The sequence below is a fragment of the Leptosomus discolor genome, chromosome 2 (genome assembly GCF_034619465.1).
Source record: "Leptosomus discolor isolate bLepDis1 chromosome 2, bLepDis1.hap2, whole genome shotgun sequence".
NCBI lineage: Eukaryota > Metazoa > Chordata > Aves > Leptosomiformes > Leptosomidae > Leptosomus > Leptosomus discolor.
Genome location: NC_141392.1, coordinates 122,303,860 through 122,330,342, shown reverse-complemented (window position 1 = coordinate 122,330,342; position 26,483 = coordinate 122,303,860). Strand labels below are relative to the sequence as shown.

The following is a 26,483-nucleotide window of genomic DNA, read 5'->3' as shown; positions in this document are numbered from 1 at the left end:
TTGCTGAGGGTGTGTGGGGGTAGGCTGTGAGAGCACTTCCTTGGGTTTTTTATACCTAATGGACTCCGTACATAATTTTCATGTGACACTTCCACACACGCACAGAAACCAATCTGAACTCTCTGAAATCTTGTCTTCTGACATTGCAGTCATATTATAGAGGCCACCAGTAGGTTTTGAATTGTCAGTTCAACTTCTAAATCCTTTCTCTCCTCTCCAGACATTGGACACACATCTAGCCTTCAATGAGATGATCTCAGACAGGCGAGAGAGACCTTTCAGAGGCTTACTGCTTCAGGTGATGCCTGCAGAAGTTTTGTATCATCTGCCTTGCTGAAAGCTAAATGTCTGCAAATCACAGCCTCTCTGCTTTGTAATCCTGATATTTATTTTTTTTACATAATTTTGAATATTTTTTTTAGCTCAAGAAATTGATGCAGTGCTTTGCCACAGCGTCCCTGGCTGCTGGAGCAGCCTTCCAGCAGCGATTACGAAGTTCAAGGATTTGTCACAGCAACATCTAAGTTTTGCAAGCAGCAGAGTTGGTCCTCATCCCAGAGCAGAGGAGAATTGGCTCTGCCTTTTCCAAAACAAGGGCTTGGCCCCGGGGTTGCCTGGTGCTTTGACATCTTGTCTCCATGGCAGTGGTCAGCTGGCAGGGTTGATAAAAGAGGCCCTATTCATTGACTCGGGTACTCCCGGCCAGCGCGTGCTGGGTGCTGCGGCAGCCGGAGCAGCTGCTGCAGCAGGCAGCAAAGAGGCAAAATGGCTCTTGCTTTCCTCTTGGCAGCAATCCTGGGACTTCTTATTGTCAAGGCTGTTTTGTTTCAGCTGAGAAACCCGAGCTCCCCTCCTTGCATCAGGAGCTGGATCCCTTGGTTTGGAGCTGCGTTTCAGTTCGGGAAAGCTCCTCTGGAGTTTATAGAGCAAGCTAGAAGCAAGGTAACGGCTGTGGCGGCATGCCTGCTTGTGGGTGAGTGCTCAGGGTGGCTGCCTGCAGGGGGAAAGGCGAAGAGAAACGTCTGCATTAAGTTTTCCCCTTTCCTGTCACGTTTTATAACGTCAGGAGCATTTAAGCTGGTGAAGGATCGGCTTTGTAACAGTGATTTTGCAAAGTTGTGGATCCAATCCAGGCATATTCTCTGTGCTGTGATCATCCTGTGTGGACCCAGCACCTCTGCTGTTTGTTTGGCTTTTGCAGTCTGGCTACATGTTAATCTTGGTTTCACATAATGTGGAAAGCCCTGTGCCAGGCGCTGGGAGCAGGAGACTGAGTGTCTAGAGTTAGCTGAGATTTCTGAGTACCAGCTGGTACACTCAGCGTTCAAGAGAGGTGCAGGCATAGCTTGGCAGGCAACTTTTTCCATCCTAAAAAACTTACCAAAGATGATTTCGTGAAGATTTACCCCCTGGACATGCCTTTCTTTCTCTGTGTCTGTCTGATAGAGAGAGCCTAAATGATTAATTTAGATGAGATGCTGAATTTCTAGGCAGCTAATACTAACTGACATAAAAGCTATCTTCCCGTTTTCATTTGGTGATGATACCACCTGCTGCTGATACAATATAGTCAGCCTCAAGCATTCAATACTGAAGGATTGCACCCCACTGCTTTCAAAAACTACCTGAAAATGAAACCACTGTAACATCCTGAAATTTGAAAAAAAAAATGTTAACAAATATTGAGTGTTTAAAATTTGCCTTCTAGCTTTGAGCTATTAGATTTCATACTTGTAAGTATTTCTGTGCGGCCATGGTTGTTATAAACTTGTGGTGTTAAATGCAGAGGTTCAAGTGTAATCAGCTGAAGTATGGGGTGTAAGAACATCAGTCTTGTACTAAAGCACATAGGGTGCACCATAGAGTAAGTTTATGTGTATGATCTGGAGTTCCTTGGCTTCTTTGAGCTTAACAGGCCAGTTTTAACCTTATAAGTAATGTAAGTCTTTCCAGTATCTGTCATCGGTGTGCACCATGATCAGGTATTTGTTCATTCATCTCAGGGCAACAATGTAGGACTTGAAGAAAACTCATTCCTGTCCATTCTCCTACTCTTTCAGAAACCATGCCATATAATCCTTTAAATAAAGTGATCAAGCCTCCCTTAAAAAAAAACAATCATAACATTTCTTTGGCTCTTCTGATATGAGGCTGTTAGAGAAACTTCTTGTTCTATTGAAAACACGCTGGTGGCAATTAGATTAACGCAGCCTGCCAGCCTGCCCTTTCCAGTGCAATCCCTTTTTGGGACAGGTATTTCACCACGACTTAAGCTTGCTTTAGTTGCCCTTTTTCACAGGGAGCTTTTAGCAAAATCTCTTAGACAAATTTTTAAAACAAGAGGCCTTTTGGAGGGTTAATTCAGAGGCTGAATGAGTAAAACTGTTCCTATAAATACTAAAGAATGTACTGAAGAATAAATGCAAACTTAGTGGCTCTGGGTCCATTACTTTTGATGGTCATTTGCCTGGAGAACATTTAGGCCACTCTTGGTGCTGTGGCAGCTGCTGACACATTCGAACACACGAGAAACACCTGAAGGACTTTGTAAACCCCAAATTTTGTTGGAATAGAAACTAGAACAAGAAACATTTTCAGTGGGAGAAAACTCAAAGCAAAGCAGAAAGAGGAGGCTTTCATACATATCTCCCCTCTACTGTGTGTTTGCAGACAGGAACTTTCCTTTGACCTTCTTCTCAGTCCAGCAGCTCAACATCCTTATGAGTTGTGACCTCTCCCTGTGGTCCCCCTGGGCCAAGAGGGACCTTTCCATCCGTCAACCCCCAGGTTGGTTGCCTGCCTGCAGCACCATCATCTAGCAGTCCCCCTGTCCCTGGGGAGGGCTCCTCTCTTGCTCTCCCCTTCCACTCCTTAAACACCTCAGGCATGTCTCCTTCCCTCCCTTCCCACCTCCCACACCGGTACGAGGTGCTGAGGCCAGGAAAAATAAACCTTTTTCTTCCTACTCCCTGTTAAAGGAGAGTAGACACTGCAGCCTAGTACAGCCAAAGAAAACAGGTGCTGCTGCCAAAGGAGTCACTAACCAAGGGGTTGCAAAATACTGCAAAAGGGGTTGCAAAATACATCTGCAATAATGACAAGCTCCTTAACATTGCCAGAAAAGGTTTCAGCGTCATGCGAGCTGCCCTTGTACAAGTTAGGGCAGAAACAGGCTCCAGGCAGTGTGAAATCTCTTCAGCTCCATATGGTCGTTACCTTCAGGGGAGGCTTTTGCAACTCTTCCCCTGGATTAATCCTTCAGTTTGTCAAAGTGACGCTCCTTTCTTTTTCTTTCTTAAAGAGTTAGCTTTCTTATTATTGTCCCTTTTGTGTATATCCCTCACTGCTTTTTCTCTCAAGCCCTGCAGTGACACACCAGACTTCCACTGCTTACAACCTGTACTTTGCTTGAAGTTCTACACTTCTGTTTTCCTCCTACAGAAGAAGATGTGGGCTGGAAGAATTGTCTGATTTTGCCCTTGTGTCATTAATGGGTCTAAGAAAAGGAAGATCCCCTGGTGTAATAAAATATTTAACCTCTGGTCTTATAAATAATACCACCTCTTCCTCCTAGAGCTTCCTGGCTAGTTAAAGTAGTTTTGCAGGCAGCTTGAGATGGGCAAGGTGAGTAACCAGAACCAACATATAACATAAAACACATGTAGAGCTGCTTAATGAGGGGTTCAATGGATGTGGTTCCCCACTTTGCCTGGCAAACAAGATCAGAGTTAATAAGGAATTTCAGATGCTTCTTATCAGTTTGTTAACTAAGCTAACAAGAAGAGTTCCATTAAACCCATGAGATTGCTCTGCACTGTTGTATGGACCTGTGGATCCATATATCACTCTCGGCCTGTTGATTGCATGTGGGACATGGTGCCATGTCTCAGAACTCAGCTAAATGCCTCTCAGCTGTATCCTCTGTGTGTGATTGCTTGAGGGATGGCTCTCTGGGTTACATGGCAAGGGACATGCATCCTGAGTGAGGTCTGGTAGAGGGGAGACAGGCTGGAGAAGAATATCAGGCTTCTTCTGGTAGAGTGTTTGTGAAGACAGTGTCCACGGCTGAGTCGCTAATGCTCTGTGACCCTGGCCCCATGCACAGAAGACCAAAAGTCCCTGAGATAGAGAGGGCATGTGGCACTGAACTCGTGTGTGTGTGCATGCCAAGGGAGAGGAAACCAGCCCAGTGCACCGAGCTCCCAGCATGAGTCTTGACACGGCTGCAGCTGTCTCAGCCAAGAGTGGCAGTGCCCCTGGGAAAAATAGCTGTTTCCCTCATTTCCTTCCTTTGGCACTTTGGAGAACATCCTTATGAAGTTTTTATTTCTCTGGAGCATTACTTCAATGGAAGCTCAGATCTGCCTCTCATCATGGTACTGCTGTTTTGTGTGGAGCTTCCCAGTCCTTGCGAAAGAAAGAGCTTTCGTAAGTGAAAGCAGCTGCATAGGCCCTAAGTCCTAACAGGATTTTTATTTTGCTTTCTCAATCTCTGTATGTCACTAGGTTTCCTTAAACACTGTTTCAGAGAGTAAACACAGTGTTGGCAGGCAATGCCTCTGCTTTGTTGGTACCCAGCCATGACACACTGATGGTAAATGCAGAACTGCGTGACAGCTTGTTCCAGTAGCTGATTTCATGACATTAGAACATCAGCATAATTATACTGGGACAGAAAAGTCTGTTTGTTCCAGTGTCTGTCTTGGATACCAGCTGCTGGTAGGTGCTCAGTAGCAAGGTGTAAGGAGCACATCCAGATGAAAGTATGCCACCTTCTGCTTTTCCTTCCAGCCTCTGGCTGTCAACAGTTTAGGGATTTCCCAGGCTGAACTTTGCATCCAGATGATCTGACTATCATAGCCTAATCCTTTTTTTTTTTTTTTTTTTTTTTTTATCCTGTGTGTGTAATTTTGGCTTTCACAGCATCCCACAGCAATGAATCCATAATTTAACCATGAACCACATGCAGAAAGCTAGCTTCTAATAGGTGCCCATTTGCTTTTACTTTATGAGAAACTAGGAATAATTATTTGCTTTTCACCTTTCCTGGGACCTAAGTCCACTTAGTTTCCTTTTGTTGAAACTTTCACTCATGCTTGATGCCCATCTCTTGGCCTTTTCTAGCTCAGTATACCTGCTGAAATGGAATGGGCAGAGTCACACTTTAAATTGGAGGTTTGAGCACAAGATAGGCTTAGGTATTTGCTGTTCTTTCTCTGCTCCTTTCCTAGCAAGATGAGAGCTCTAAATTCATTCATTCTTCTAAGGAATGAATGAGGAATATGTTTAAGGCCACACATGCTTATGTCTTCCTACAAGCTGTATTGGGCTCTTCTTTGAGACATCCTATTTATCCACTACTAAGCCTGGTCTTTGATAACGCTTGTAAAAATTTGCTGAGTACTGGAATGACTCTTTGAGGCTTCTCAGGTCCTCCTTCGGGAGCCCTTTAGAAAGGCACCATGTCTGCCTGTCCATCCTTCTGTTGCTGAGGGTGATTTGACTGATCACGGTTGGTAATTCTGCAACTTGGTATTTTATTTCCTCTAGAGTTTTGAAATGAAGTATTTATCACTGATTTACGTAGCATTTGTTTAAGTCTATTCTGCTTTATACTTCCTTTGAAACAAGGCCTCAGTCCATCACTCTCAGTGAAAAGCTCCATGGTGGGACTTGTCTTAAACTGGTGGAATTGCTAATTCAGATTGCTTCCCCACTTGGTTTCTTTACACCTTGAGCATGTATCAGGCTTAGCAACACACTGGCAGACTTCCTGCATCTGATATGTTTGGGAAAGTTTTTATTATTGGGGATGGGGGTTGCCGTTAGTAGTTTGATCCTCAAACCTGTTTTAATATTTTAATTTTACATTTCATTTATCAGATATCGTATTTATTTGTAATTTCCTGTTTGGACAAAAAATTCTGCTTTCTGAAAGATGTGTCTTTGAATATCCACCATCACTGGGCTGTTCAATGAAGTTGGCTTCTTCTGGAGGTCTTTTGTGGAGCTTTTTTTTTAATTTCAATTTTGTTTAATATTGGTTTGATTTTAAATATTCTAAAGAGGCTGCAGGAAATCGAGTAAGATTCAAAACCAAGTTGTTTTTGTAGGTGTTTACAGGTAAGCAAGACGTCCAAGCTTTACTGATGGTCAGTGGACACATAGTCAGTCCTACCAGTGGAGTCTAAGGGCAGTTTAGCTCCCCTTCAAAAACAGAGGTGTGCAGTAGCTGCAGGTGAATCAGTTTTTAGGCTCCCTTGACTGCATAGACTCGATCTCTGTTGTCTCTAAAGGGAGCTTAGGCATCTTGCTCACATGTAATCATCTAAAATACAGTGTTCCAATCTTTAATTTAGTGTGACCTTAATTGAATAATTAAATGTTATTGCAGGTTGCTGTTAGTGCAAATTTAATTTTATTTTAAAATTAGTTTAAGTACATTTTAGTGTTAATTTGAAATGTAAAAAATCTAATTTAAAAACAAAGGCAGTACAAATTCACTGATTTTTATCCATCCTGATGATGAGGACATGCTGTTATCCATAAAAAAAAGCAGCCTTAGCAATTTAGCTGTTATTAAAACAATGTTTTATTTATTATAACCCAGAGAGTTTAAACAGTCATTCTTTCTTTAATAATTTATGGTTGAAGGACACAGTCAATATTCAATTGATGACGAGAGGAATCTTGGCTTCAAAGAGCTTTTGATGAAGCAGGCTTTACAATACAGACACAGACAATAAAAGAGGCAGTTAAAGTCACTGGCATAAACCATGGGAGCAAGGTGGATTCAAGGCTTTTCAGTACTCCAAACAGGTCAACAGAACCTGTTGCTTACCCTTGTCAGCAATGCAACCTGGAAAAGAAAATCAAGTTCCTTGGTGTGACTAGAGACTTTATGAAAGTCCTAAACCTTTCCATATGTATGAGAGCTTTTCCAAAGAAGGGGGTGTGCATATGGATGTAAATGCTGGCCTTTTGATTTCCGAGGCTTTTGCCTGTGAGCAGAAATTGCCTTGACTAAGAAAAAGATGCTAAAGATGCTTAATTTTCTAATTGATTTTTTATGCCTAAATCTGACAGCCTGTAGATATTGCACATCTGTTTGCTAGTTTATTTACAAATACCAGTGATCTTTTTCATAATGTGGGAATTCGGACGTGAATACTTACTGCTGAAAGTTTTGAGAGGGCTCTAGGATATTAGATTAAGGGAAAATGAAAGAATGATTTATGGCATCAAAAACCTTCCCTGAATATAAGTCTCAACAAACTCCACCTATTCTGTTCAAAGCTTGTTAGCTATTTTGGTATGAAACACCCGTACAAGAAAGAAATTGTTGGCATTAGCAGAACCTTTAAACTAGAAAAGAAGAGAAAAAAAAACAGAAAAAAAAAAACTTATTAAAAAGATGCAGGAATGGTGAGTTTTTGTTAAAGAAATGTAGATTGAAAGAGGTAAGTTTGTGGATTTTTACAGTGTGGGTACTTTGCTATGGCAGCCAAGGGATGCAGTAGGTATTCCATCACATGGGTTCTTTAAATCCAGGTAGGTTTTATTGTTTGAACCGTAAGGTAATTCAAATATAAAATGTTAATCTCCAAGAATGAATCTCTTCTACTCTGCAAGAGGCCAGGCAGGCCCCTGTGATGTTCCCTTCTGGTCTGTAAGTCTACAAATTTTGGTCTGATTGACGTTCATCTTTGTGCACCTCTGAGCCAAGGTGTGCAGAGAGCAGGGAGGACCAGGTCCTCCCTCCTGACCTCTCAGCAGCACCGAAGTCCTGTTGGAGCTGCCCGCAAACATGTTAACAATACAGTAATATGAAATCTTTGTTGTTCCAGCATGGGCCTGTATTCACAATATTCGCTCTGGGAAAACGGTTTACTTTTGTGACTGAGGAAGAAGGAGCTGAAGCGTTTTTTAAATCTAAAGACTTAAATTTTGAACAGGCAGTGCAACAAGCTGTCGAGAATGCAGGTAAATAAGACCTAGATCTTTTTTAATGGAAATCAAATCTAGTTACGCAGGAACATTAAAGCCCAATCCAAAGCCCATTGCCTTTCTGATCATGCCTTAAATGCTTATCTTAACCCATGACCATGCTGCAAAATGAAGGCAAAATGAAACTCCTTCATGGGTATCCAGCACTGTAAGCCTGCAAAGTGATTTGGATTCAGTCTCAAGCGATCAAAGGTTTCTGATCCAGGGACTGTTGATACTTTTATCATCAAGCAACCCCAGTCTGAGATCAGGTCCTTTTCTGCAGCTAGACACTCCACCTATGTGTACTACGTTTGGAGCAATAGTATGTTCTTCTGTCACTTAATTTGAAAATCAGCTTGTAGCAATAATTAGTTGTTACCCTGTAGTATGACAGTCATTAGAAAGGGATGAGGTATATATCCCATCCACAGTGGAATGCTCCATCAGCTCATGTGCTTATATCCACGTGGAATCGCTCAGACAGGAATTCTTTGAGTAGTTTGGACTGTGAAATGAGAGACAAGCAAGTGGGCAGGGAGATCAAATCACAGAATCCTTGTGGCTGGAAGGCACTGCTGGAGATTGCCCAGTCCAAGCCCCTGCTCGGAGCAATGTCACTGACAGCAGGTTGCTTAGGGCTCTGTCCAGTTGGGTTTTGAGTATCTCCAAGGATGGAGACTCATCAGCCTCTCTGGGCATCCTCTGTTTGACCATCCTCACAATAAAAACTTCCCTACGTCTCAGTGGAATCTCCTGTATTCCTGTTTGTGCTCATTGTCTCCCGCCCTGAGAAGACACTGGCCTCATCCTCCTTATTCCCACCATCAGACATTTGCCCACACTGATAAGATCCCCCTGAGCCTTCTCTTCTTCAGGCTGAACAGTCCCAGCTCTCTCAGCCTCTCCTGGTATGACTGAGAGGATGTACTACTGTAGCATGACCACCCAAACTGGTTTTTCTTGGTTTAATTTGGTTTTCATTTCAGTCAGTTTTCTAGAGTGCATGCACATGTCTGCACATCCACACTGAAGCTGGGGGAAAATCTCTGGATTTTTGATTCTGAGGCGGAATCTTCATGAGGCAGGACGGTGTTACACAGGCCGGTAGAAGCACAGGGCTCACCAAAATCTTTACGGGGTTAGAAGGAACCTTTCTGGGAATTTCACTCTAGGAAAATGAGGGTTAAGGCATTTAAATTAGAGTCACAAGTTATGTGTGAAAAATTTTACTCTATCCTTCAGTGAAGAATCTAATTCACCTACTTCCCAAAATGTTTCTGTTTCTTTTTTTTATTTAGTTTCTGTCCCTGCAGAGGCATTTTATCAGAACCATCGTAACCTCTACAGCATGATGAAGGCAAAAATGGGTCCTTCTAATCTGCACATGTTCACGGGCCCTTTGTGTAAGGAACTACATGAGCACATGGGACACCTGGGAACGGAGGGCACAGGCGACCTCAATGGCCTGGTAAGGTAAGGGAGTTTTGCAGCACATCTCTAACGCATGCATATCCTATATGGGAGCAGAGATGTTCCTGTAAAGCAGGTGGATCTCAGGCTCTCAAGTCCTAGATAAGCTGTGTCAAGATACTCATCACCACTTCACAGTTTCAGGTGGCTCACAGAGTGGATGGGGTTTCACCTAAAGGTGTTTCTCCCAGCTAGAAGAAACATCTGAATTATCTATTTGGAAGAAAAAAGAAAACACAGCATCTTCCAACAAACCCTGTTTCCTAAAAGATGGGATAAAAGCTTCACATGTTTACAAAGAACTGATGAACACACAAAATGCTTGATCTTCAGCAGGATGAAAACCTTCCCTGCGTGTTTTGGGCCAAGCCTAGCCCAAAACTGAAATAAGACCTCTGCAACTGACTTTGCTGCCAGAACTTCATCCTTTGTATAAAAAAAATCCCTTCACTGAGCTTTTTGTGTGACAACAACAGAGCTTTTAACTCCTCCTCCTTCCTGATAATCTGGGACAATACCTGTATCTTGCCTGTCCATCAGGACTACAAGCAGAGTATTGCCTTTGTCTTGGCTCTCAAACTTCACATCCAGGTTGCCTTTTGCTGATTTTCTCTGCATAATACATCTAAGACACACGTTTTTACCGTAGCTAAAACACCAAGCCACTTCAATTACTGCAATTTAGATTAACTGGGGAAAAATGTGAGGGAAAGGGTCTTTGAAACCTCCCAGCCCTCAGTCTCATTGGTCTCAATAGTGGGGGGTGAACCCCCACATCCCATGGCGTTCCCTCACCTGTCTTCTGAGAACAGAGTCACATCTGCTTCTTGTGAAAAATCAGGCAGTTGTCGAATCGGTAGCATTCTACGCCACTGCCCGCCATGCTAATGGTGGCTCTCATTTTCTTGTCATTCCCCTGTCTGAATCCATCTGTGGCATTTTACCTGGGCTCAACTTTCTGAGGGCAGGGATGGACCTCTTGTCCTGTGCTGTACGGGCACCAGCACGGACCATGGCCCACAAGAGAGTCAGTGGTGTCATAGGCATAGAAGCCATACATGGGGCATCCCAGCCTACTGCATCCCTGTGGCAGCCTTGGGGACAGCATTTTCTTCCCACTGCCATGGCTGTCGTGGCACCCAAATCCACTGTTATTTGTCTAAAATTTAATAAAAACCCCAAGCATACACTGGATAACAAACTGCAGAAGCCATAAAAGTCATCCACAGGAAATCTGGGGGGGGTGTGATCTGTTCCTATGGTTTTGCCAGACAAGGCAGGGTAAAAGAACGGGAACGCAATGCCCTGGGTAATTATTTAGCTGCCTCGACATTCAATCCGTAAAGCCAGCAGATGGCTCCATCTTCCTTATGATCTGTAGAAAAGCAAGCAAGTGAAAGAGCCATTGCCTGACATATGTGTTTAGGAGTGGCTGGAACCCAGCGAAGGCTGCGTAAGAGTTTCGCAGAGCTCAAGAGTACAAGGTGAAGTGGCCTGGGAAACGAGCTCAGAGTTTGCAGGACGGCAGAGGAGTAAATGGGGAAGGAGCGAGTTAAAAAGAAAACAAAGTAAGCACGGCCCAGGCCAGCAAAGCTGCAACCAGAGGAAGGATTTCTCAGGGTGTCTGGTTGCAGAAGGGGTTTTGCAATGCCTGGAAGGTCCACGTGGGCTAACCTGAAATATGGGGGTGTAGTTAAAGGGGAGAAGGGGACCTTCTGCCGCTGCTCGAGTGACCAAACACTGTCTGATGAAGTTCAGCCCCATGCAGAGGACTAGCCTGAGGTCCTTGTATCTCCCAGCCGCTGCTTAAAATCTGCAATAAGGATGTGAGTGAGGTATGAGCCTTGTGCCAGCCCTTCCATACCGGTGTGACACCCGAGTCCCGCACTTCTAGCGTTGGCAATTCAACATGCCACGTCCTGACCTAAAACTGCTGCAACAGCTTCTCCGTGGCCTGTAAGTCACGGGGATCTTGTCCTTGCAGGTACGTCATGTATCCAGCAGTGGTGAACACTTTGTTTGGGAAAGGGATCTGCCCAACAAGTCAGAGTGAAATCAAGGAGTTTGAAGAACACTTTCAGAAGTACGACGAGGACTTCGAATATGCTTCTCAGATGCCCGAGTGCTTCCTGAGGTAACGGAGCAGAGATGACGCACGTGATGTGCCCTTGCTGGGATATCAATCACGAGAGACATTTCCCCGGAGGGGATGGAGGATGAGGCACTGTCTTTATCGATGGTGCACCCTCAGGTCTGGCAAGATTTCAGCTAGGTGCTGAAAAGGTTCCGGCCTCATCTCATGCATTTTCCTGGCATAAAGCAGAACCAACCTTGCTTAGGCAGACAGGGTCCAGCTTGGACCTGTCAGGGAGCAGCAGAACTGGGCAAAGAGCAAAGGCTTAAGCCTGCATGTGAGTCCCAAGCTGAGGTGGTCCCCAACGAGGCATCTCTCTGCTCTTCCTCACACCTTAGCTGTTTTCCCAGCAGACTGATCCCAGGTTACATGGCTGCACTGTCGCAGGGTTGACTTTGGGTAGAGGCAACCAGACCCTGAGGAAGGGACGAAAGTGCTTGCAGAGCCTGTCAGTGCTTTAAGGGTCATGGTAGCACCTCAAAATAGCCTTCAGAAAGAACCGAGGATGCTCTAAAAATGTGGCCTTAATTTTCTTGGGGAGGATCATTCTTGAAAAGATTGGTCTGAGTGATCTGTCCAAAGGCACAATGAAAACCTGTAGTGAAACAGGTATGAAAATCCATGAGTCTTGCAGTCACAAGTCCTGGCTGCAAGATGAGGTCCGGCCAAGATGAAGATGTCAGACATGCTGTTCCTCATGTCAGCCAACACTACTGTCGGTCAGACTGACACTTAACTGTTCATCAAGTTACTGCTGCCGAGGGGCTTTTGGAAAGAAAGCAAGGAGTCCTATTCATGCAAAAGGAAATGTTGGTTTGCACTGCTTCAGTTAAGTGCGTCTTGTTTGTTGCTTTTCTTTACAGGAACTGGTCTAAATCCAAAAAATGGCTTCTAAAATTATTTGAGAAAGTAGTGTCAGATGCTGAAAGAACAAACCCTTCAGAGACAGCATCCAAGGTAAACATCCGAGGCTATGAAATAAGATTACTTTGTGGTATATTCTGACTGAGGAATGGAGGGCAGGAATTGTTTCAGTAGCGGAAGAAAGAAGCCAAATATGTCAGCTTTGACAGCTGTACTGTAATTGTTCAGTATTGCTGACACCTACATTAGGACAGACCCATAGTTTTGAGTCCTAGTCCTCAATTTAGTTTATTTCCTACAATTCTGAGAATTGTCATTTTCCGCTGGGGAATTTTAAGCCAAGGGTTCAGAGCTACGACCCATCACCAGCTTCCAGTATCGCAGTTTCAGTGAGCAGTTGAAAGATGTGAGAGAAAGACCTCTTCAGTTGTTTCTCTGAGGGTACCGCGCTGCGAAATTTCAAAACCTTACATGAACTATTTTTAAACCCGGGTGTAGAGTGAGTAGATCCTCCAGCAGCCAGACTAGTAGAAAATAGCAGATTACTGGATTGGAAGCCAAGTACCCTAAATATTGATCGTGTCAAAGCTGTGATAAGTTGTCCCCCTGTTAATTCTCCTTAACTATGGCAGGAATTCTGTCTATACAGCTGACAAACACGAGGGCAGACTGGCCTGGGAATTTTGATCTACCAAATGATTACAGAACAGATCCTTAAACAAACCAGGTTTTATTTAGACGTTAAAAGCTTTACATACTGCCATTTCTTTCATAAAATAAACCAGAATAATGGAAAGAAAGAGAGGGCTGGAGAGGGGATGGCGGGAGGTAAGAAGGTGCAGGAAGCAGGAGGCATGAACACAGTGTCTTAGATTGGGTAGGAATTTGGAAAAAAGAGCGGTCATTTTTTATTCAAGGTCAGCCTTTTCCCCTCTGAAAAATAGACAAGAAGCTTTGCCTTGAACGCACAGTTACTCTGTATTTAAGGAAATACCATAAACAAAAGCCGATCCTAGAACATTACACAGTTGCTACAGTTTCAAAGAATATCAAGCCATTGAAGCCACTGGTTAGGTCACTAACAAAGAACCTGGAAGTAGGAAGTTCACTGATATATCAGAACATCTCTTCATAACAAGCACCTATTTGGCAGGAACAGAGAGAACGTTTTCTTCATTTCCATTCATTCAACTTGTTCAGTCCCATTTTCAGGTTCTTTCAAGTAGATAAGCAGAGCAGGAATTAAAAAAAACAATAGAGATTTCTTTTTTCTTTCTTCTACACACAAGCAACAATGGGGAGCGAGGGAACCAAATCCCCTAAAAACTTCAAGAAAATGAAGAGCAGTGCAAGTATTCAGTAGGGATTCACATGGTGCATCAACTTCTGGCCCTCTGCCTATAAGTGAGCCTCACTTTCTCTTAACAGCTGTCTTCTCTGCTTTGTGACTGCAAAAAACCATAACTAACATTACTTCTCTTTAATAAACTAGTCTTATGTTATACCCTTGAATTCTAGTAAGCCCTACCCTAAACTACATTTTCATATATTTTTGTAAATGCACATTATTATCTTTTGTTTACAACAGACACTACTGCAACATCTCCTGGATAACTTGCAAGGAAAACATCTAGCTCCCAATTATGGTCTCCTAATGCTCTGGGCTTCCCAAGCAAATGCTGTCCCTGTAAGTACATCAGCTAGAGAAACACCTTCTCTCTATCCTGTTCAAAAGCCTGTGTTTGGGAAGCAAAGCCTTTGAACCAGAGGTCACACACACTGCATGTATTCCAAAGAAGGGATTATCACGCCCACGTGGATCACTACAAATACACCCAGGCTGCAATGTCACAGAAGCAATGACAAGAAAAGCTCTTGTATTTTTCCTAAATTATGAAGTCCCCTATCATAACATTTCAGGAACATATGTCTCATAGCTATTAAGATCACAGTCTTGCGCTGTGAAGAGCATTCAACTCCGTTTTGAAGCACTGCAGCTATATTATAGTAGAGACTCTATTTTAAATAGCCTGGTGTTACCAATTGTAAAGAATATCAAAAGCATAATATAGAGTAACTTCATCTGTGTGTAAATCCTGGAGTGAATTTGGCTTTTTTGCTTTGGGGGATGTGCTGTACAAATGCCAGTGTTGCTTCAGGGGAAGAAAAGAAGTAGTTTGATTCTACTGCCACTTCAGTTTTGTCTGTGTTGGAAACGGATTTGACGGATTAATGATACAGATATAAGTATGCTAACAAGCCAAATATATCTAACACAGCTTAGGCTGACCAGAGACATTTATAGGAATTTCTCAGATGAAAAATCCATAGAAGCAAAAACATCCTTTATTTACCATGACTACTAAGCTCTTTCCAGCACGGTTATGACTGTTACAGATGTGATTTTGGAAAAAATGATAGTGAGTTAGTTTTATGTGTACTCCTAATGGATATATCTGTGGTTTTTGTAGACTGGATATTACTACAATTTACCCTAAAGGAATTTCATCCATTTCAGTGAGGTTTCTGTGGATTCACATGTTGGTGTAAGTGAGAGGCATAGTATGCTGTCTGTTATCAGGATAACTGACATTCCTTCCACCACACTATCATTACTTCTGTAATATCCAGCTGTAAATAGACATATAGATATTTCATTGTTTCTCAGAATAGTCACAACCACTGTTCTGGTGACTGGGACGAGGAAAAAAGGCCTTCCACCTTCCCAGGGGATTTTTTACAAGCGTGTGAAACGCTTTTATCTGAAACAATTCAGTTATCCGTCCTCAGCCCATGAAGTGAAGCCACAGTGTCCAAGGGCTGTACGGCAAAACTAAGCTACCAGATTTCTTTTGCAGAAGGAGGGCTGCATCCACGTGGGGCTATTTGGGAAACAGCAGTAAGCGTTCTCATCCCTCACCAGCACAGATGGCCTGCGACCAGATCTGTGTGCAGACTGCATCTCCCGCTAGCTCAGCAAGAGGAGGGAGACTCCTGGCAGTGCTGCGAGTCCTTCTGGTTTCATCCTACTTAAGAGGATTTTCTCCTTTCCTAAATTTCTTGATTTTCAACTTCATTGCATAATCAGTTAGCAAATTATTTCTAAAGGCGATATACTACTGCCTGTTTTGCTGTTAATTAAACCTTTCCTGCCCATTTTAGTGTGCCTTACTGTGACAATGCCCTGCAAATTATTTAACTTCATTTCTGCTAATATTAGTAGGAATTTACTATTTAATTTTTTTCCATTCATGGAGCTAAATCTAATCATACACGACGATTTAGTAATTCATTTTTAACACCTAACTATTTGAAATTAAAGAAAGGATTCTGTGTTTCAAAGCTCAAAGCCAAAGCTATATAATGTTCACTGAAGACAAGACAAGCACACAGCCGATGACTAGACAAAATCTCACAGGATCTGAGCCCTTAGGTGCGGATTTACCCGGGAAGCACAGCTCCCTGTGCATCCTGACTACAACAAGCACACAGTAAAAAAGTGTAAATGCCTCTGTGATTTGCCACAAAGATACTATAATTCTGTTCCATATTCCTGACTTAAAGCACTTTCATCTCTGTTTAGATTGCATTTTGGACCCTTGTTTTTGTACTCTCTTACCCATCCATTTACAAGAAAATCATGGAAGACCTGGCTTCTGTTTTTGGTAAAGCAGGTAATAAATCTGATTGTGTCGTTCCGGAGCCTAGAAATTATTTATTCTGTGTTGGCCCAGCACACAGCACGCTTGATCGATGGCTGGAAATAACGAATGTTGCTGCTGAGGGTATTACTGATAACACGGAGTCCAGCTCTAAGGTCTGTACTCAGCATAGGCTCAAGACTTATTTTTAAGCAAAACCACTTTTGATGTTTGCAAAAGAAGTTAGAAACAGAACCATACATATTTGTCTCTTCATTCCCCACCTATCAATTAGACTTAGATTTGTATTAATGAGTCTTGTGCTTTTTTCATGCGTCTATGATAGGGTCAGATGAGGTGTTTCAATTCAGCTGCTTTTCATGGTGTAATGTTCACCAGTTACAGCTATTCTGCGGAAAGAACAGGCCAGGAACTGTTCTCTTTTCTCTCATCTGAGGCAAATTTGTCCAGCGTGATTCACCCCTGCATGGCTCATCTCTTTCCCTCAAAAAACAGTCACCTACTGGGAGCAGTCACTCACCTATGCAGTCCCCTGAACAATGCTTAGACTTTCATAGAAGACTCTTAGTCGACATGGGTCAAAACCACATGAAAGAACATGCCAATAACTCGCCAATAAGGCTAATCACGAACCAGTGCTTCAGCCTTTCTCGTGGCCCTGTTGCATTTGCTAGTGTTAACACAGCCAGGAGCTCAGCCATGGCTTCTGGTCTTGGTGCCTACAGTCCCTGGCGTTTCCATGCAGTGTCCTGCCAAAGTACTGAAAAAGTCCAGGGACTCTTAACTTCCGAGATGACCTTTGTGTGGCCTCTTCTGGCCAATGCCATATCTATACCTACCTTAGAGTTATTAAATTACCTTCAGTGGCTTTTCTTGAGTTGTACTGATTTTGGTCCATTTCTTTACTTTGAAATACCAAGAAAATTTCTGGGTGTAAACAAGGTCTTAAAGTCTTGAGGTATTCTATCAGAAGGTCTAAAGCAAGGCATGTCAGCATGTATCAGAACAAGTACAAAATCTAATTTTTACACAGAGTCTTCTTTCTCGTGCCACAACAGGTAAAGATAAAATAGAAGTCTCCGAAGAGGACCTTAAGAAGCTCCCCTTCATTAAATGGTGCACTTTGGAAGCCATACGGCTGAGGTCTCCAGGTGCAATCACCAAGAAAGTAGTAAATCCAATAAAAATTCAGGTGAGTTTTGTCGGGTTTTGGTTTCCCCCAAAAGGATGCTGTACGATTTCTCTGGAAAGGGGCCTCCCAAAAAATCTGTATGAAATTAAAAGGGTAGAGATATTCCACAATCTCACGTAGATATTCTGTTTAGGTTAACAGATTTATTCATCGTCATTAATTTAATCATCATTAACTTAGTGGTTTTGCTTCTCCTGCTCACAGTCTTACTTCCAATTTTGAGTTTATTTGGGATTGCATTGAATTGAGCTGGAGCTACAGTGCTGATGGTATATGGAATAGTAATCAGACACAGCAAGTATAGTAGAAGGGACCACAATTTAGCAGCTGACAAAACTCCTTTTCTGTTTGTCCTCTTCACTGCCATTCAGAAGGGAAGTGCCAATGTTGAGGAGTCTAACAAATAAGTGTTTGGGAGAAAACCATTCTCTTAAGGAATCGGTGCTCACGCCTATTTAAGAAATTACTAAAGCTCCATAAAGGTCTACTGTCATATAAGTCTTCCTGTGAATTTCTCTGTGTTTTGAATTAAGCACTTAACAGATTTAGTAAAAAATACTAGTTTGCTTGCTACATCAAGAAGCAGGAAAGACAGAAATAATGTTTCTATTATTTCTATACCTGAAGAACCAAATTAAACCAAAAATATTCCTTCCATGTTCTCCACTGGTTAGGTCTTACTTGTAGAAAAAAGGGCAACAGCAAGAAGAAGCTTCAAACATGTAATATGCCCACCGTGGTCTCACCACCCTCACTTGCCCTCTGTTAGGACCTTCTGCTGATGGAAGGGAAGTACTAAGGAGGGACTGTTTTCTGAGCTGAACCTGTGATTTTCTCTTTTCTTAGAGTTTTTTCTCCTTTTCAGAATTTCACTGTCCCTGCAGGTGACATGCTGATGTTGTCGCCCTACTGGTTACACAGGAATCCAAAATATTTTCCTGACCCAGAAATGTTCAAACCTGTAAGTTTTCACTCTTACTGTGGGTATTTTCCTGTCTTTTTTCCTCTTCACTTACTTCACAACAAAAGCAAATGGACAAATTGGCTTAAAGTTGAGCATTCCCCATCATTTGGAGGATGGCCTTGTGTTCAGAGATGTTCATAAAAAGGCAGAGTCTGTAGGAATAAGCAAGACTTTAAAGTTCATTTACATGTTCCAGATAATATGGTACTACTTTATATCACTTCGATCTTGACTTAAAGCCCACCATGGAAATACCCCGCTGATTTCACTGTTGAACCCAACTCCAAGTACTCTCCCCTCCCTGGCATCTGTCTGTGTAGCTCATCTCCACCTATTTACCCAGGTTCATTGGTCTTTCCAGTCAGATGATTTCTGGTGGGTATTAGCTCCACTAATTCAGCAGCTCATCTAGAGTTTCTTATTATTCCACTCCAGGTGGCTGTGTGGGCAGGCGTGTAACTGCTCTTTTTAGCACCGTCTACTATAGAACGGTTTGTCTTTTTTATACAAATACATCAAGGAGTAAATTAAACAAAACTTCCCTTCTAGCAAACTCTTCAGCAATTTGAAAGCCCTCATAATGATTCCTGCCTGTTTGAAAGCCTAAGCAGGAACCTTGATAGAGCAGCTTATTTCTTTAGTAACTTTATTCCTAAAAAGCAAGACAGCTTGCTTTATAGAAACTCACCCTTTTTTCAGGAGGAACAGGTGAGCACCCCTTGGATATTGCCATTCCAAATGGATCGCCTTGCATCTTCACCGCTGAGGTTTTTGTCCTTGCTTTTATTGGATTTTGATGCGAAGAGGTTTCCTCTTCAGAAAGCTCTAAACAGCCCTAGCTGAAAAAAAAAACCCACAAAATCAACAAACACAAGATTACAGCTTCATCAGAGGAGTCAGCCACCATAAACTTTGCAGGGTGTTACTGGAAGGCTTTGGTACAGTTGCACTGAGTTTCTGGAAGCTGGTACAGTCTATCACCCAGCGTTCAAGAGATTTATTTCTGTCTGTGTTACCCACCCAAACTTTAGCCCATATTGCCTCGTTCCTTTTCTCTTAAAGCAACCCAGGATGGAGCAAGGAGCCCTCTGGGTACAAACAGGCTGGGTTTTGTTGAGAATAGTTCATTCTCTCACACACTGGCTTATACCTGAGAATGGGGCTGTGCAGACCTTGCCTTTCTTTCGTGTGACAGCAGATGTGCCTCGCACTTGTCTGTGCACAGCATCTTAGAAATGGTTTGTGTGCAAGATGCTTGTGAGCCATTTGTGTGCCGTGAGCCATTTGTGTGCCCTGATACAGTTTTGTGGCTGAGAGAAGGCACTGGTTGAAACTTTGCTTTGAACACGCATATAATTGAAAGGAGAAGGTCGCATTTTTATAGGCATTTCAATAGCTCAAGACGCAGGACTTAGAAAAATGTGGAGGTATAGGAGGAATGCTTCAGGGGTGATTTTGAAAACCTCTTCAGCACAGTATGTTTCAGATGGGACCCTCATTTCTTTCCCTGACTTGGTGCTGACTTTTGAATTCAGACTCTAACATTAACAGGTTGAATACAAAAAAAAAATGGCGTTAGTGCAACTTTGTATTGAGGATTAGCTGTCCAAGGTCATTTTTAGCCTGGAGAAATAAAGTTAAGCTTTATTTATATAAGGCTGATTTGGAAAAAAATGTTTCTTCCCACAGGATCGTTGGAAAGAGGCAAATTTAGAGAAGAATGCTTTCTTGGACAGCTTTGTGGCATTCGGAGGAGGGAAGCATCAGTGTCCAGGAAGGTCAGTGAAACAGCTGGGGTTTATTTATTCCCAAACCCTGCAGAGAACAACTCTCTTGAACTGGGCTCCTCTTACACTTGGAGATAAAGTGTTTTCATTTCTTTGCTCTTTGTTAGTCCCCTAATGTTCAGTATTATCTGGACCTTGTTTAAACTGATTTGAAAGTGGTTTCGTTCCTGGAAAAGACAGGTTAAGGCATGATGTAAAAGCAGAATCTGAGACTAGTGTATCAAGGGGTATCCCCCAGGGAGGAAGGTCAGCCAAGCTCTGCCGCTGCTGAGGCATCTTTTCATCAAGGGAGAGTTGTTCCACTTACAAACACGCCACTTAACAGACACAGGCACTTAGGTGGCCACAAACCAGTTCTAAACTAGCCTAAAGAACATTTCTGTGGTCTTGAGACTCTCTTTCCATCCTTTATGATGCCGTTGACATCTTTGCTAATTTTCAGATGTCTTAACTGGCTCCTCTCTGTTTGAATCTTCTCTTTGCATTAAGGCCTACGCAATTGTATGATGGCTTAAATTGCAGATCCTGTCTCTCTTCACTCCTCCAGCAATGCCAGCCTCGATGCTTCCTGCATTCCTTCTGCTGTTTTCTCTGCTGTCCCTCTTCCTGGAACAAGTCCCAGGGAACCAGCTGCTCCTCGTTTCTGTGTTCAAACATCATTATGCTCAATTCTCTGCCTTCAAAACCTGGTTTCCTCTAAGAAGCAAGTAACCAAGAATCCTTAAAACTAGTCAGTTTAACTCAAGAATCCCTTGTGGAGCAAGGAATCTAGAGGGTGTGGCAGAAGATCTGCATTCTTGAATCTGCCCCCTATAGCAGGCTGGACGTGAGTGTCAGATCAACTTTGTGAAGGCAAAAAAGACATAAACAAAACGAATAAAACTGCATTCATCATTTAGGCTTGCCAGAGGAAAGTGCTCACTTACTGCTGTACCTCTGTGGCTTGTACCATATTCCTGAGCTAAATATGAGCACAGCCTCCTTCCCAGCAAGGGCGACAGCAGAATTCACAAGAGGCATCCGCAGGCATAGGACAAGCTGCAAAATAGTGTTTCTGAAAGCTGCTTGTTTATATATACTGGCCTATTTCTTTGTTCAGGCTGTTCTCCGGACTCTGATAATATCTTTAAGTTTGTGGTTAGGAAGAAAATGATAATGTTTCTGCATAGACATCAGATGGAGAATCTTTTTCATGCTGACAGACAAAAAGTCCTTTCAACCCTTTGGCAGTCCACATGGTAACACACACCTCCACGCTTTTCAGCAATAATTCTAAAAGAATAATGTGGTGGTCTCAGAAGAAAGGAAATGAAATCAAAGGTTGTATCTAGATCACAGGTTGCAGATTTCCTTGGTATGACTGAATGAAACCATGTTATTTCAAGTTTAAGATGCATTTTCTTTTAATTTAGTACTGGGATTTATAAATTAAATATATTAAACATTTAATTTCTCCACTGCAGAAGTTCATAATGAAATTAAAATCTAATTTAATCAAACCAAAAGCTAGAAAATAACTTAATTATCAAATATTCTAGCAAACAGAAATAGGAAGAGCTGCCACAAAGCCACTTCTATGCCATCTTTTTGCCTAAAGGAAAATTTTGATGGCAGTGAAACTGCTTTTGTCTAACCAGGTGACTGTTGCCTGTGCGACTGTGCTTGTTGTGCATGGCTCCGTCTGTTGTCTCCTCTGTTACACGGACATTGTAAAACCTTCAGCACAAGGGCTGTGATTTCATTCTCTGGCTTCATTTACTGCAGGATCTCAATCCTCAGCTGAGCTCCTGGGTTCCAGCCCAACACAAATACGCAGCAGTGCATTGGGGGCAAAATTTCAGAAAGCACGTCTTTGTCAAACACCCTTGTCACTAAATAGAACCGGGAAGACATCAGTGACTCAGATTTTTTACAGGAAAAGCTGCCCTAGCACTCAGTCGTGAATATGAAAGGCAGGTGGGAACTAAGGGGCATTTAGCTGCCAGAAAGCTCATGGTTTCTGCTCAGTACAATGTGCCATTGGAGAGGTGGATGCACTGGGACTCTGCTGTCCTGCCTTTCACTCCTGGACTGTCCCTCTGGCCACCCTCGGACATGTGTGGTGCTTATCATCCTTGTGTCTCAGCACCTCTGTTTGCAGAGCAGAATAACAACAGCAGCCTGTTGGGAAAAGCACTTTGAGATCTCGTGGTGGGAAGTGCAGCAGCTAGTGGTTACAGCCATTGCCGCTCAGGCAGATTGCAGTGAGCCCCGCTGCGGGTACAGAGGTGTCAGAGCTGGTCAGCCTGCATCTGGCTGTGCTGTGTTCGAAGGACGGCCCTCTGTAAATGCAGCATTTCCACTTTCCAGGCAATCTGGAGGCATTTTGGCATTTCGTTGCATCATGGTACGTCCATGCCAAGCCAGTGAGGATGGCTTAGAGGCAGGACCTCAAGCACCAGGGGTCCAGGGCCACACTGTGCAACCCGTGCAGTCCCTGTAAGGAGCCCACCTTTGTATGGTGCTGCCAGCATGGAGTTCAGGCTAGTGAGTCCTGCCTGACCTGAGCTAATTTCCATTGAAGTATCTCTGCACTGTGTTTCCCTGAGCTCAAGGTCACCAAAAGCTCCCCATCTCAAGGTAATTCCAATGTGAAATCGCAGAGATAATTTGGGTCTGAAGCTACGCCAAAACAAACAAGCATCCTCCCACTCCGGAGCACAGGGCGGCTCAGGGCGCAGAGCTGGATGGCTCTGCAGGAGTTAGCCAGGGTCTCGTGGGACTTATTAGCTTCCTCTTCACACCTGCCAAGCCAAATCCAGGCTGACGCCATGAGCAGTCGTGTGGCCCTCTCCCCAGTGAATTCCCCAATAGCTGTTTTGTCCAAGTTTTCCAGCATCTCTCAGATAATGGAAAATAAACTGTGTCCAAAAGCAAGGTAGTATTGCTATTTTAACTAGGTGTTTAAGACTTATGTCTAAATTCTGCGAGCAATCCCATGACCTGGCATAGATGCACGCTAGTGCCTGATCGCAGAAAGCTCTTGCACATATCGACATTAAAAAATAATAGCCTAGAGGAGTTCACCTGCAGTTATCTGCAATCTTCTTCGGACTGACTAAGAAAGACCTTTCTTGAGAGTGTTACAGGAAAAAAAATCATGCCCTTGGGTCTCATACTGCATTCTAACGCTGACGCATTAAATAATAACTCCCGCTGTCACAGCTACTCTGATGTCACCAGGCTCCCAGCTGTATTATATAACTTTATATAGCACAATTAGTCATATAGCCTTTTCTATATTTGACTGTCTTCTCACTCCTATGAAGTTATTTCAAGTCAGCAAGCGTTAGAACATAAATGTTTACACAGTGGAAAAAACCATCATGATAAGGGGCTGTTTTAAAATAGGGTGTCAGAGGGATAATGTCGGTCTAACGTTTCACCGGAAAGAAGGGGCAGCCGCTACATTCATGTTCTTCACCGAGTAATGAAGCTGAACAAAGCCACAGCATATTTTCCTACTGAAGATAAACTTTCAGGCAGTGCTAAAGCATGGAATGTAAAATGTGTCAAAGACACCCTGTTTCTTATCTGATGATAACACATACGTGATGGTTAGGCTGGACGGCCAATGTTTTCCTCCCTTGTCTTGCAGGTGGTTTGCTATCATGGAAATCCAGTTGTTCGTTGTGCTATTCCTATACAAATATGAATTTGTGCTTTTGGATGCAATACCAAAGGAGGTAAAAGATCCTTCCAGTACTTAAAACGGACCTACAGGGAAGGTGGGGAGGGACTCTTGATAAGGGAGTACAGTGATAGGGTAACGGTTTCAAGTTGAAGGAGGGGAGATTCAGATTAGACCTTAGGAAGACATTCTTTCCTGTGAGGGTGGTGAGGCACTGGAACAAGCTGCCCAGAGCAGCTGTGGCTACCCCCTCCCTGGCAGTGTTCCAGGCCAGGCTGGATGGGGCTGGGAGCAACCTGGTCTAGTGGGAGGTGTCCCTGCCCATGGCAGGAGGGTTGGAACTGGGTGATCTTTTAAGGTCCCTTCTGACCCAAACCATTCAGTGATTCTGTGATTCTATGATGTAGCATTCCACATCTTTATATCCTTCATTCATCATGCTCAGCTGAACAACCATGCTGAACTGTCGTTATGCATAACGAAGCAAAATTTTGAGAGGAGTGTTAATAAAACATGTATGAATAACTTGACCTTTGTTTTAAGTCAGAAAACCCAGAGTAACTCCAGCAATGTTAGTGGGTCTGCACTGTCGATAAAAGAAAACGCCTACAAGACTATTTTGTCTCATCATTACCTAAACATTACAAGAGATTTTATAATTGCTTTCTGTCACTCACCAAAACAATAAATATGGAACTGGATTATTAATACTGTAAAGATACGAAATCAGATGCAGCACTCGCAGTGCTCTTCCACTACATACTCAGTAGTAGAAGATAAATGATTAGGGTAATACTGAAGGAGCAACTGTGACATGGAAAGGTTTTTCCATTAAGGGAGAGTGGCACAGTCTCCACTCTCAGCAGTAACTTCCTTCTCCATTTGCACTGTGTCCTTACCACTTTCCAAAAATCATTGTTCCTGAGGGAACATTTCCTGAGGGCATTGACTGATGTAGTTGCCAAGCCACTCTCCATGACATTTGAAAAGACATGGCAGTCAGGTGAAGTCCCCAGTGATTGGAAAAAGGGAAACATCGCACCCCTTTTTAAAAGAGCTAGAAAGGAGGACCCTGGGAACTACTGACCTGTCAGCCTCCCCTCTGTGCCTGGGAAGATCATGGAGCAGATCTCCTAGAAGCTATGCTAAGGCACATGGAGGACAGGGAGGTGATTCGAGACAGCCAGCACGGCTTCACCAAGGGCAAGTGCTGCCTGACCAACCTGGTGGCCTCCTATGATGGAGTGACTACATCAGTGGGCAAGGGAAGAGCTATGGATGTCATCTGGCTGGACTTCTGTAAGGCCTTTGACATGATCCCCCACAACAGCACAAGAAAGACATGGACTTGTTGGAGTGGGTCCAGAGGAGAGCCACGAAGATGATCAGGGAGCTGGAGCACCTCCCCTATGAGGACAGGCTGAGAGAGTTGGGGTTGTTCAGCCTGGACAGGAGAAGGCTCCGGGGACACCTTATAGGGGCCTTCCAGTACTCAAAGGGGGCCTGCAGGAAAGATGGGGCAATCGTTTTAGCAGGGCCTGTTATGATAGGACAAGGGGTAATGGTTTTAAACGAAAAGAGGGGAGATTCAGACTAGATATAAGGAAGAAATTCTTACAATGAGGGTGGTGAAACACTGGCACAGGCTGCCCAGAGAGGTGGTAGAAGCCCCATCCCTGGAAACATTCAAGGTCAGGTTGGACGGGGCTCTGAGCAACCTGATCTAGTTGAAGATGTCCCTGATCACTGGAGGGTGGTTGGATTAGATGACCTTTGAAAGCCCCTTCCAACCCAAACTATTCTATGCTTCACAAACATGGACTGCTGCTAAATGAGCATGTCTACTTGTCACAACTGAAACATAACACACATGCCCTACAACTAAACTGCCAAAAAGAAGAGGGAGAAGTTTAGAGTGGCATGGGCTTTGTATGATTGCCCTTTAGGCTGGAAGCTGGAAACTCAGAGAACTTAATTTCTCTGCTCTCCTTGAAGAATGTGAGATGTTGATCTCAAGTAGTGGTAGAAAGTTCACCCGGAATATGAAGGCAGGTTGCCTCTTCCTGACTGATGGCGTGTTGCCACACCAGCTCTCACTGGAGTTGATTGTAACTTGGGTCTGCACCCACTGGCAATTATGCTGGTAAAGATACTCAAAACACTTAGAGTTTCTTAATATCTCATGTGTTATCCTCTGTCAGAGTGAGTGGAATAAAAAGTAGTCACGAAGGCCCTACTCAATGGCTTCAGCAAATCCAAGAAATACTCTCAGTATTTGGCCTTGATTCTCTAAGACCAAAGCTCCAGGAATATGCTTATGTCTTAATATTACAGCACGATGATAATTCCATAACTTAGATGTTTCTACTGATTTTCTTCTTTTTGCAGAGCCCTTTACATTTGGTGGGGACACAGCAACCCATGGCACCATTCCGAGTCCGGTATAAACGCCGGGAATGAAAGCTGCCCAACACTAGCTTACCTTCCTTTGCCAGCCACCCACGGATGGATGGACCACTGAGCTGCTTCCCTATCCTACATCTTCAAATAGATTCTCTGCCTTAACAGTTCTTATTTTCAACTGTAAATGCTGTACATCCTCTGCGTTGTGGTGTGCCATACCAGTAGAGCCATATCTGTGCTCCTCACCTGATTGCCTACCTCCTAGTGTTTCAAAATGAAACTCTCCTGCTGCATTGATAGTTTGTGGGCCAATTATTCACAGAGTTTGCAAATCTGATACACTAAAAT

The 26,483-nt window shown here is 43.3% G+C and overlaps 1 protein-coding gene across 1 annotated transcript; it reads left to right on the top strand.

Annotated features, from left to right (window-relative positions):
• The first annotated feature begins 765 nt into the window (after positions 1 to 765).
• CYP39A1 (cytochrome P450 family 39 subfamily A member 1) lies at positions 766 to 26,192 on the top strand. Its single transcript, XM_086461663.1, has 12 exons — positions 766 to 942; positions 7,848 to 7,983; positions 9,288 to 9,462; positions 11,444 to 11,593; positions 12,457 to 12,550; positions 14,046 to 14,144; positions 16,041 to 16,131; positions 17,178 to 17,311; positions 18,177 to 18,272; positions 19,965 to 20,053; positions 23,700 to 23,787; positions 26,121 to 26,192. Exons 1-12 carry the CDS (start codon positions 766 to 768, stop codon positions 26,190 to 26,192), a joined length of 1,401 nt encoding a protein of 466 aa, XP_086317789.1.
• Positions 26,193 to 26,483: the final 291 nt, after the last annotated feature.